At 40.7% G+C, this 12,869-nt stretch overlaps 1 protein-coding gene across 1 annotated transcript; it reads left to right on the plus strand.

Annotated features, from left to right (window-relative positions):
• Positions 1-1,402: 1,402 nt before the first annotated feature.
• Positions 1,403-1,759, plus strand: LOC122029283. The gene has a single exon (XM_042588218.1). The coding sequence runs from the start codon at positions 1,403-1,405 to the stop codon at positions 1,757-1,759; it is 357 nt and encodes a 118-aa protein (XP_042444152.1).
• Positions 1,760-12,869: the final 11,110 nt, after the last annotated feature.

The following is a 12,869-nucleotide window of genomic DNA, read 5'->3' on the forward strand; positions in this document are numbered from 1 at the left end:
GAATCTCGCTACACTGGTCTGGAAAAGTTAACTTATGCTCTGGTGTTTGCTGCTCGGAGACTCCGTCCATAGTCTCTTGCTCACCCGATCATTGTCATGACGAACAGTACCCTGAGAAAAGTCCTCCTCAACCTAGAAACGTTTGGGCGACTAATCAAATGGACAACCGAACTAAGCGAGCTTGATATCCAATATCAACCTCGAATGGCGATCAAAGCTCAGGCCTTGGATGATTTTGTTACAGAGGTTTAGAACACCGAGCCGACAACAACTTGGAGAATATATGTCGATGATTTGCCCACTCAATAAGGCAGTGAGGTCGGCATTCTACTAATTTCACCACAAGAAGATCGGATGCAACTTTCCATTTGGCTGGATTATCGGGCCACCAACAACAAAGTGAGTATGAAGCCTTGATAGCCGGCTTATAGGTAGAACGACATGTCAAAGCCACAAAAGCCCTCATTCACTTAGATTATTAGTTGGCCGCCCAACAACAATCAGGGATATTCGAGATTAGCAGCTCCCGACTCAAGTTATATACAGAAGCCTTCGAGAAGCTAAAGGTAAATTTTCAAGAGGTCACTATATAGAAGATCCCCTCGATCAGACAATCAAACGGCAGATGAGTTGGCTAAGTTAGCTGGTTCATTATCACCAGTTATGATCAGCTAGTCGATCAAATAGGTCTCGTTGGTGGAGCACATTGACCAGATGGAGGGAGTAGTCTGCTCAAGCAACTGGAGAACGCCACTGATCGAATTCCTCTAATCAGGTGTCACGTCGGCCGACCGAGAGGAAGCGCGGCTACTAAAGAAGAGGGTCGGACGGTTCACCTTGGTCGGAGATCATCTATATAAAAGAGTCTTCTCCAAACCTTTACTTAAGTGCATTGGACCAAAGGATGCAGAGTACATCCTACAGGAAGTGCACCAAGGCTCCTATAAAAGCCATCTGGGCGGTTGTTCGCTGGCTCGAAAGATCCTCTTGGCCGGATATTTTTGGCCAACTCTCCAAAAGGATGTCGCTCGGATAGTAGCCATCTGTCTATCCTGTAAAAAGTACCATAACATCCCACATTAACCAATCAAGGAGATGAAAACATCCATGGTGTCTTGCCCGTTCGACCAATGGGGCATGGACATTGTGGGACCGTTTCCCCGGAGGTTCCTGCTCGTTGCTGTGGACTACTTATCAAAATGGGTGGAGACCGAACCTTTGGCAAAGATAAGTGAACAGATGATCATCAAGTTCATCTGTCAAAATATCTTATGCGGTTCGGCATCCCCCGAAGGCTTGTCTCAGACAATGGGAGGCAATTCGCTGGTCGGAGGCTTTAAGAATAGTACGAAGTCTCAAAGAATAGTGCGAAGGCTATGGTATCCAGCAAGCTTTCACCTCGATGGCTTACCCCCAAAGAAACGACCAAGTGGAAGTCACCAATCAAGAGATTCTCAGAGGATTGCGAGCTCGGCTCGACCACACAGGAGTCAGTTGGGTCGACAAACTTCCTAGCATCCTATGGGGCCTATGCACGACCCCGAAGGAGGCGACTGGCGTGACGCCATTATATCTAGTGTACGACGGTGAAGCACTAGTCCCGGTGGAAGTCGGAGTGGAGTCTGATCGGGTGCAACACTATGACGAGGAGAATGGCGAGTGGAGATTGATGGAGCTAGACTTGGTCGACGAAGCCCAAGAAAAGGTTGTCGTTCTGCTGATGGCATACCGACAGCAGATGAAACAGAGCTACAACTGAAGGGTTATCCCGCCGTCCTTCCAGGTCAGCGATCTAGTATAGAAGAGGATAAAATTGGTCGACAACATCATCAAACTCGAAGCTCCATGGATGGGACCCTATAAGGTCGTGCAGAAACTCCGCTCGGGAGCATATTATCTGGAAGACGAAGACGGAAGATGGCTCGAGCGTCCGTGGAGTGCGAACCACCTCCAACCCTATAGGGCTGGGTAAGAGGTGTGAATGATTATATTTACCTGTATGTGCATGCATGTCTTCCTAATGCAGGACAAATATGAATAAAATTGCAAGCATTCTAGACTCATAAGTCGAGCGGCGATTATAAACCCATGTCTTCATCAGCGGTCGATCGGCGACCTTAAACTCTTGTCTTCATCAGCGGTCGAGCGGCGACCTTAAACTCTTGTCTTCATCAGCGGTCGATTGACGACCTTAAACCCTTATCTTCATCAACGATCGAGCGGTGACCTTAAAACCCTTGTCTTCATCAGCGGTCGAGTGGCGACCTTAAACCCTTGTCTTCATTAGCAGTCGAGCGGCGATCTTAAAACTCTTGTCTTCATCAACGGTCGAGCGGCGACCTTAAACCCATGTCTTCACCAACGGTCGAGTGATGACTTTAAACCCTTATCTTTATCGGCAGTCGAGTTGTGACCTTAAGCCCTTGTCTTCATCAATTATCGAGTGGCGACCTTAAACCCATGTCTTCCCCGACGGTCGAGCGACGACTTTAAACCCATGTCTTCATCAATGGTCGAGCGGCGACCTTAAACCCTTATCTTCATCAACGATCGAGCGGTGACCTTAAACTCATGTCTTCACCGGCGGTCGAGCGGCGACCTTAAACCCATCTGTTCACCAACGGTCAAGCGGCGACCTTAAACCCATGTCTTCACCGACGGTCAAGCGGCGACCTTAAAGTCTTCACTAATGGTCGAGCAGCGACCTTAAACCCTTGTCCTCATCAATGGTTGAGCGGTGACCTTAAACCCATGTCTTCACCGACAGTCAAGCGACGACCTTAAACTCATGTCTTCACCGACGGTCGAGCGGCAACCTTAAACTCATATCTTCACCAAAGGTCGAGCGACGACCTTAAACCCATCTCTTCATCAACGGTCGAGCGGCGATCTTAAACCCTTGTCCTCATCAATGGTCGATCGGCAACCTTAAATGCATATCTTCACCGACGCTCGAGCAATAACCTTAAATCCATGTCTTCATCAACGGTCAAGCAGCGACCTTAAACCCTTATCTTCATCAATGGTCAGGCGGCGACCTTAAACACATGTCTTCACCGACAGTCGAGTGAAGACCTTAAACTCACGTCTTCACCAACGGTCGAGCGATGACCTTAAACTCTTGTCATCATCAATGGTCGAGCGGCGACCTTAAACCCACGTCTGCGTCATGAAAACGGTCAAGCGTCGACCTTATAATCGGAAAAGATCGATCAGCTAAGAAAATAGATCGGAAGAACATGAGGCTACACTTCGATTTACGCGACATCTGATCTAAATACAAGTCGAAAATGTCGAACGGACAGAAGAAATAAAGAAAAATAATGGTTCGCCAAACGAACTATCATTCATTGATACTTCAAAAAATACCGAAAACTCAAACGAGCAGGTTCACTCAAGATAATCTAAAACATCATCGGGCAGTGACTCAGTCAGCTTGTCCTGGCTAATGATCTTGCTTGTCAAAGAGGTGGGGAGGTAGTCGCCTTCCTTCAGCTGATCGAGAGTTCCATCGATAGAAAGGTCGAATAGACGGAGTGCCCGATCGGCGACCTTATCGTTAAAATAGTCCGAGCGGATGTAAGCCTGCTTCATGAGGTCGAACCTGCTCAACTCAGCTCCCTGGTAGGTCTCTAAGGTCGTTTAGGAAGCTTTCATCTCTTCCTTCAACTTGGCCAGTTCTTCATCTTTTTTGGTGAGCTGGGCCTTTGCTGCAGTCTAGTCGGCCGATTGTCCATCCTGCTCGATTTTCAATGTGGACTCCATCTCCTTAAGTTTTGGGCCAACACCCGGGACTCCTTATTTTTGATCTCCAAGTCCTCGATGGCCTGGAGATTTCTGGTGTTGGCCAAATTGAGCTTGGACTCGAAGGAGCTGACCTGTTTAACAAGACGAGCCAATTGATTAGCCTACTCCGCGCCTTTTCTCTTCTCCGCCTCCAGCTGCTCAGAGCTCTTATTCAGATCGACTCTTAATTGAGTCATCTCAGCACACATTTGCTCCAGCTGCGCTTAGGAAGCAGATGATTGGCCACTTGGGGCTCGCAGTTGCTTGACTTCTTGCTACAAAAATATGAGCTTTTGGCACATGGTCATGCTCTCTACCCAATACTGCGAGGAAATGATAAATTTTTAGGGTCGAGCGGTGACAAAAAGTAACTTGTAAAATACTTATCCTAGTGGGCATCTGGGTATGACTGTCAGCAAGCGCCCTGATAGGCGAATCTGTCACACCCACAAATCAAATTAATTCATTTATACTCAACCAAACCCCTTAACCTACACTAAGTAGTATAGTAGAGGATCGGGTCGTCTCTCACGTGGAAACAGTGATAGGACATTTGCTCTCAGACGAAATCGAACAATGGGATTTTGTTTTGGAATTTCTACACCTAATGCAAATAAGGAAATCCTAACTAAACAACAAATATAAACTCATAATGCAGTATCACTCTACACTATGAGGATCCAAGAAACATTAATAAAGAAAGCAATACTCAAAGACAATTAACTAAACAAACTTAACGACAATTAAACAAAATCTAATTATGCATAAAAGCTAAACTTGTACCATATTGTCACGCTATGATACAAGATCAACAATCATACATAATGAACTAAACAAAGTACCAAAACTAATTAACATGCATCATAAGAAGATCGAACATGAAATTAAGCTAATAACTACACATTAAACAAGCATAAGAACTTAACTATAAAATGAAACAAGAACAACAAATAAATCCTAATTAACCAATCCACTTCTCCACAATCAAACACGCAAAGTATTCTGTCTGTCACTACAAAATCACCGAGGATGAAATCTGCTGTCACTCAGAAAACTCCTGGATCCGGTGGACAGCTGACGTTACTGGTCGGAACTACAATTCGCGACGGTGGAAGCGCGAAATCCTCGATGATTTTGTAGTGACAGACAGAATACTTTGCGTGTTTGATTGTGGAGAAGTGGATTGGTTAATTAGGATTTATTTGTTGTTCTTGTTTCATTTTATAGTTAAGTTATTATGCTTGTTTAATGTGTAGTTGTTAGCTTAATTTCGTGTTCGATCTTCTTATGATGCATGTTAATTAGTTTTGGTACTTTGTTTAGTTCATTATGTATGATTGTTGATCTTGTATCATAGCGTGACAATATTGTACAAGTTTAGCTTTTATGCATAATTAGGTTTTGTTTAATTGTCGTTAAGTTTGTTTAGTTAATTGTCTTTGAGTATTGCTTTCTTTATTAATGTTTCTTGGATCCTCATAGTGTAGAGTGACACTGCATTATGAGTTTATATTTGCTGTTTAGTTAGGATTTCCTTATTTGCATTAGGTGTAGAAATTCCAAAACAAAATCTCATTGTTCGATTTCGTCTGAGAGCAAATGTCCTATCACTGTTTCCACGTGAGAGACGACCCGATCCTCTACTATACTACTTAGTGTAGGTTAAGGGGGTTGGTTGAGTATAAATGAATTAATTTGATTTGTGGGTGTGACAAATTCTCCTATCAAATTTTGGCACCGTTGCCGGGGAAGAATCGCCAGGTTACTATGCCGTGCGTGAGGAGAAGAAGAGGGTTTCTTAACGGGTTCCGGATCTTGGGTTTTGGTTGAGAAGTTTGAGTAAGATCTGGATCCGGATCCATTAAGAATTGAAATTGGGCTTAAGGATTGGGCTGGAATAGTGGGCTTTTAGATTGGATTTGAATTGGAGGCTTTACTTCTTTGGATCTCCTTGATGCCTTAATCTTGGATCTTGATCAACGGTCCTGATTACTTTCCTACAAAACAAGATGCATCTTTTAGATAAAGTATCAGAAAATATAGGAAAAATTAGATCAACGCTCAAAATAAATATCAACTCATAAAATATGATATAAATACGGAATTAAGCATATGAGATGATAAAAATATCAAGTCCAAGAGCCAAAATAACATACAAAAAATGCTAGTTATCAACTCCCCCACACTTATTCTTGCTCGTCTCGAGCAAATCAACAAAAGAAGAAAATAACTAAAATGTATTCCCCTAGAAATTCTCAACCATACATAGAAAATAGTGAAAAGAGAGTTATCTAAGATTGTCAAATTCAAATAACCTAAGCATTCATGAATTCAATTCATACATTGATTAACAAGCATGATAATTTCAATCCATAATCAATAAATTGAGAATGATAACAAAATAACCTCATAAGGAAATTGATAGTGGCTCTCTTCTCTTATACATGCAATAGTAGAGGTCACTCAAGCTACTCATGATAAATGCACTACCATAAGCTTGCTTTGCTTCTAATCTTCACCACTATATACATAAGAGTGCACAATAAAATAATGAAGGCATTATTGAAATACAAGGGAAATATAATCAAAGCAAATGATAGTGGTAAGAAAAGAAATGAAGAAGATAAAGCAAAGTGTTGGTGGAAGATATGGATATATTGAAATGCTACATGGATAAGTACAAGAAAACAATGCCCAAAAAGATATCTCATCCAACTCCCATGCTAGCTCTAAACTCAATAAAAAGGTGAACAATCCCTATTATAGCTTTTCAATAAAAATACACTCATGATATCCAATGAAATCTAAATTTTACGATAATAAAGATTGTCACTAACAAAAAGTTCGACCACCTTTCACACTAAAACCGTGAACAACTCCAACTCTAGCATTTCACACTAAAAGTTTACACATGATATACGATAATACCTCAATATCGCTAGAGTAAAAATTGTCACTCACAAAAATTCTACCACAAATGAATAAAAATGGCACATGTCAAAGTCTTTCACAAATTCAATAAATAGGCAACCTCTACTATAGCTTTTCAATAAAATACTACTCATGATATGCAATAAAATCTCAATGTCGCTATAATAAAGATTATCACTAACAAAAAAAATTCTACCACATATGAATATAAAAATAGCACAACATATCAAAGTTTTTTTTCTTTTGGTTTTCACCTTTTTTTTTCTTTTCTGTTTTTTTTCTTTTTCTTTTTTTTTTATTTCTGATTTTTTTTTCCTGTTCTCTTTTTTTTCACTTTTTTTTTAACACGTTGTGCATCAATATACAACATCATCAATAGCTCAAATAAAAAGATAAAGTATGATTTACCTATGGTGATCAAGCATGGTTCACCTATGCTTTCCTTAAATTCCACTAAGCTATTTCTCTCCCCCCACACTTAAATTTTTGTCCGTCTCGGGCAAAACACTCATCATGTAACATCCAAGATATCCACATCCCAAGAGAGTAAGCGAGTGAAATAAATGGAAATAAATGGAAGAGAGAAAAAAAAGAAATGATGGATGATATGAATTTATTCAAGAAGCATGTAATAATAAAAGTGATGAATAAAAGAAAGTGAGATAGCCTTCATAAAAATCATTCACGCTTCCACCGTGGTGAATTGTAGTTCCGACCAGTAACGTCAGCTGTCCACCAGATCCAGGTTTTCTGAGTGACAGCAGATTTCATCCTCGGTGATTTTGTAGTGACAGACAGAATACTTTGCGTGTTTGATTGTGGAGAAGTGGATTGGTTAATTAGGATTTATTTGTTGTTCTTGTTTCATTTTATAGTTAAGTTCTTATGCTTGTTTAATGTGTAGTTGTTAGCTTAATTTCGTGTTCGATCTTCTTATGATGCATGTTAATTAGTTTTGGTACTTTGTTTAGTTCATTATGTATGATTGTTGATCTTGTATCATAGCGTGACAATATGGTACAAGTTTAGCTTTTATGCATAATTAGGTTTTGTTTAATTGTCGTTAAGTTTGTTTAGTTAATTGTTTTTGAGTATTGCTTTCTTTATTAATGTTTCTTGGATCCTCATAGTGTAGAGTGACACTGCATTATGAGTTTATATTTGCTGTTTAGTTAGGATTTCCTTATTTGCATTAGGTGTAGAAATTCCAAAACAAAACCCCATTGTTCGATTTCTTCTGAGAGCAAATGTCCTATCACTGTTTCCACGTGAGAGACGACCCGATCCTCTACTATACTACTTAGTGTAGGTTAAGGGGTTTGGTTGAGTATAAATGAATTAATTTGATTTGTGGGTGTGACAAATTCGCCTATCAAATTTTGGCGTCGTTGCCGGGGAAGAATCGCCAGGCTACTGCGCCGTACGTGAGGAGAAGAAGAGGGTTTCTTAACGGGTTCCGGATCTTGGGTTTTGGTTGAGAAGTTTGAGTAAGATCCGGATCCAGATCCATTAAGAATTGAAATTGGGCTTAAGGATTGGGCTGGAATAGTGGGCTTTTAGATTGGATTTGAATTGGAGGCTTTACTTCTTTGGATTTCCTTGATGCCTTAATCTTGGATCTTGATCAACGGTCTAGATTACTTTCCTACAAAACAAGATGCATCTTTTAGATAAAGTATTAGAAAATATAGGAAAAATTAGATCAACGCTCCAAATAAATCTCAACTTATAAAATATGATATAAATACGGAATTAAGCATATGAGATGATAAAAATATCAAGTCCAAGAGCCAAAATAACATACAAAAAATGCTAGTTATCATGCCCCTAGAGGCATGACCGCCGACGGGCTCGGGCGTCGGCCCATATCTGTGCTAGCGGTCCTTGGATGATTATTTGGTGCTCCAGGGCTCAGGATTTAGTGTTATTAGAATCGCGCCTCTCGGTCATGGGCAGATGAATGACCGCCGTATGTGGCACTGGCCACTCGGGGTAGATGGGGCTGAGGTTGCTCTGCCAGCTGACATAGATGTTGACGCCGACTGGATGCTTGACTTCTGAGTCTTCGACGGTGGAGGTGGTATGAAAGTGTCCGGTGGTGCATAGATTGTCCCTTGCGGCAGTCCGGACAAAGACGTCGCCCGATCGGATGAAAGCGAAGTATGTGGGACGACCGTCGCTTGCTCGGGCGCAAGGGTGGAGGTCTCACCCCGCTCGGATGAGGGACGTGGACTAGTCCTGGTTAGAGTTTGTGTCACAGAGGTAGTAGATTGGGCAGCAATCTCCACACGGTGCCTCTTTCGGCTTATCAACGGCCCCCCAAACGAAGTCGATTCCGAGGCCTCGACGACTGGAATTATCAGAAGACACTCGGGCAAGGGATTCAATGCGGCATTCACTTCACCACCAACTGTATGACTGGCTACTCCGTCACTCCCTTGGACTGGGGCTCCTGTGCTCTCTTCGAGCGGATCCTCGTGGGAAACGATCGGCTGTAAACCGTGACTCTCCAATTTAGCCACGATCGCAGCATTGATCTCAGTGTCCGCGAGTTTGGCTTTGCCGGCCAGACGTGCACGCAACATGACTTGAGCTGCAAAAGAAAAAAAGAAATCAGTTAGATTCAAAAGTTAAATTGAGAAGGAGCATACCTAGGATAGACAGAAGCCTTGTGTGGATCAGGCTCAGGCCAAACACATAGAGGACATCCTATAGCAGCAACTTGTGTATATGGTATTTCTGACCAACCAAGTTGGAAGCTGCATAAAGGTAGTCTGAGCAGCTCTTGTATTTCTTAAGCTCTGGAGGGTTCAACACCTCTAATTGCCACCTGGTTGGGAAGTCTAGCTGCTCGGGAAAGCAAACGAAAAAGTAGTAGTCCTTCCAATGCTTATTGCAGGACGACATCTTGTCAAAAAAAAGACTAAGGCCACTCAGGCTTGAAAGAGAAAAGTCCCCAACTCGGACAATTTGGGATAATACAAATAGTAGAAGAGCCGAGGAGTAAGGGGAATGTCGTGCAGGTAGAATAAAATGATGACTCTGCACAAAAGTCAGAAGGAGTTTGACACCAGTTGATGGAGAGAAATACGGAAATATTTACAAACGACGGAGAAGAAAGGGTGGATCGGGAACCGCAGATCGACGGTAAATTAGTCCCTAAAAAAGCATACAAAACCTGGAGGCAACTCGTTCGGGCGGTCAAAAGTCGATGGGAGACCGATTTGATAATCGGAGGGAATTTCAAAGGCAACTCTCAAACTCTTTGCATCACCTCCGTCGAACCTGGACTCAATGGATATATACCAGAGCCCAGGGACGGAGACAAGAGGTTGAGAGGAGCTTGCCATCAGAAATAAATAATGAAGAAATTTGATTGAAAAGGATGATGCTAAGAACAATGAACAGATTTGATTGAAAGGAGACGATGACTTACTAGGGAGATCGCTAAGATTACCGGAAAAGGTGAAGAACGCAGTGTCGCTAAGATGCTCACCGACGAAGACGAAGACGTAAAGTGAGGAAGACGGTGAATCACGTGAGGTTCATACCTCGCGGACGATCGACCTCAGTCGTCCGATCCAAGGTTACGAAAACCTAGAAGCAGATCCAACCTTTGATTTTGAAAAGGTGCATGTCTTGTCACAAGCAGATGTCTGTTTGTCACATCGAGCATGCAGCGGCAGTAAGGGACACGTGTCCCGTGGTCACCGGATAGCATTTAATGAACTTAATTAAAAGGGTATGACCACGTGCTCAGTCATAATTAGTAGAGATTTGCACGGTCTTCAAAAAATTTGGATGACGTCAGTCACAACCGGACTTGCCCTAGGAAACACATAACAAAAGACAATTTGCCAAGTGTTGCTGCTCATCTTCCCAATCGGCGCAAAGAATGAGCCACAGGACTAAACTTGACAACGAAAAAATGTAGCTGAGCGGTGTTGGCTTATGGGTCAACCAATAATTACAGATCGAGCATAGTCCGATCGGACACTATAGCATTTGGGTCGAATGAGCTTCAGAGTCGCCAAAGACATATCTTGTCCAATCAGTCCGACTTGTAGTCTCCTTCGACTAGACTTGAAGGGGAGGCTTGTGATGCGACGATAAGGAAGAGCCTACCTGGCATGAGTTAATTGCCACGATGTAGGTCAAAGTCAAGGTGGTCAATACCAGGACTTAAGCAAAGTTCGGTTGCACCCAACCGGGAAGCGGTTCATTGGCCGATCAGAGGGATTCTTGTCCGATCGACCATCTGAGTGAACCAGTATAGTTAACTCGATCGGTAGGAGAACAAGCTATGCAGGCCGGGAGCCCAAGCCGAGCGGGCCACCCGTTTGGCTTGAAGAATGACGTTGACATTATACACATAATGAATCGATAAAATGATAAAAGAGAAATAGACCAATAATTAATAAATGAAAGAGAAAACCAAATAGAAGAGAAAACCAAATAGAACACTCCATCTATTATTAAATGAGAAGAAGACAAGATAAAGATATGCTCTATCGGTAATCAATATCATTAAATAGGAGAAGATAGAGGGTCACCAGAAAAGGTATAAAAAGGGCATGCCAGGTATAAAGAGAGGCAAGATAGATCTCTGTCCCTAATACTTTCACTCTTGTCTTCTATTTTTGACTTGAGCGTTGGAGGACTAATATTAGGGACCCCTTCCCTAGTTTTGATTTTTGTTTTACAGAAAAGAACGAGGTCTTCATCCTATCAATGAAACTACTATATTTCCGGCTTTCTGGCTTCGCGTCTTCGAATAGGATCAGGACAATATATATTAGTTATACTTTTTATATAACACAGGTGGTGAACTATAGACTAAATAATCGATTCTAATGTAACTAAAAGATTTTGATCATTTTAAAATAATTTTAATTAGATTTAAGCAACTTTAACTAAAAACTTTTTATATATTAAATATTTTATATACAATATTAGTGGGAGTAAAAATGATAACGTTCATCTTATGTGGTCTAGTATCATCAGTCCTCCGATTAGATATAGACAATTAAATCACAAAAGATATTTTATTTTAGTATAGCAATTCTTTGAATAAGAATGTTAGATATCTAACGAAATATTTTATACTCATTGAAAATTAATCTTAAGATCTATTAGAGTAACTAGCCATTAGTTATCAACTATATCGATATGTAGTAAATAATAAAAAGGGGGTGAGAGGAATGAGAGTGTCAGATTGAAAGAACTGAGCCAACTAGGCCATTGGAGTTGAGTCGATGGCCGACATGATTGCCGAAGCTTCTCGTCTTAGGTAGGCTAAGCCAGCCGATGAGGCTTCTTGTCTTCATGCTATTGTCGTTCAAGTAGAATTGGTTAGGCTGAGAGAATTGGTCTGCCCGAGCTAAATGAAGGAGCTTCTCGTCTTAGGTTGACAGATAGAGTACACATGACCTTTTATTTCCATCTCAACTGGGCTACCATGACCTTTTTAATTAGTACACATGGAGGTCTCTAATAGTCTTCACATCATCAAGCTTAAACCAAATTCATGCTTATCGAAACTAAACCTACCCAAATTTAAGCCATCATTTCAAATAATAAATGTGATGGATAGTTTAGTCAAGATGGTATGTAAGTAATAATTGAATATCCTTTTAAGTACTCTGTCACTGTGAGAAAACAAAAGATTATGGACGAATTTTTTATATACAAAATGAATTTGGCATGTAAATATTAAAATTACTGACCACATAACATTTTAGTCGGTAAATCAGTATAATTAAAGTTAATTTTCAAATTAAATGATTTATAAATTTAATTAATTATTAGCTAAAGTTAAATTTAATTAGTTGATAATTTTTATTTTTCACCATCAAAGTTTAATTTATCTAGTAATATTTAATTCTTTATTTATTAAAGTTTAATTTAATTAATCATTTTAATTTTTTATTGATAAAAGTTAAATTGCATCGATAGTTTTTTATTCTTTTTAGGTAAAGTTAGATTTACCAAAGTTAGATGGGCTAAAATTATTATCAAAACATCAACATGTGAGGCATTTTTACGTTTATATTTTTTAATAGAATATATTTAATATTGGTTGTCATGTTTACATTGGTGGCTTGCCTCCCACTAATCTTTTTCGGGTCCAATAGAAAAATTAAATTATAGGT

This window comes from Zingiber officinale, chromosome 10B, assembly GCF_018446385.1.
Source record: "Zingiber officinale cultivar Zhangliang chromosome 10B, Zo_v1.1, whole genome shotgun sequence".
Lineage (NCBI taxonomy): Eukaryota > Viridiplantae > Streptophyta > Magnoliopsida > Zingiberales > Zingiberaceae > Zingiber > Zingiber officinale.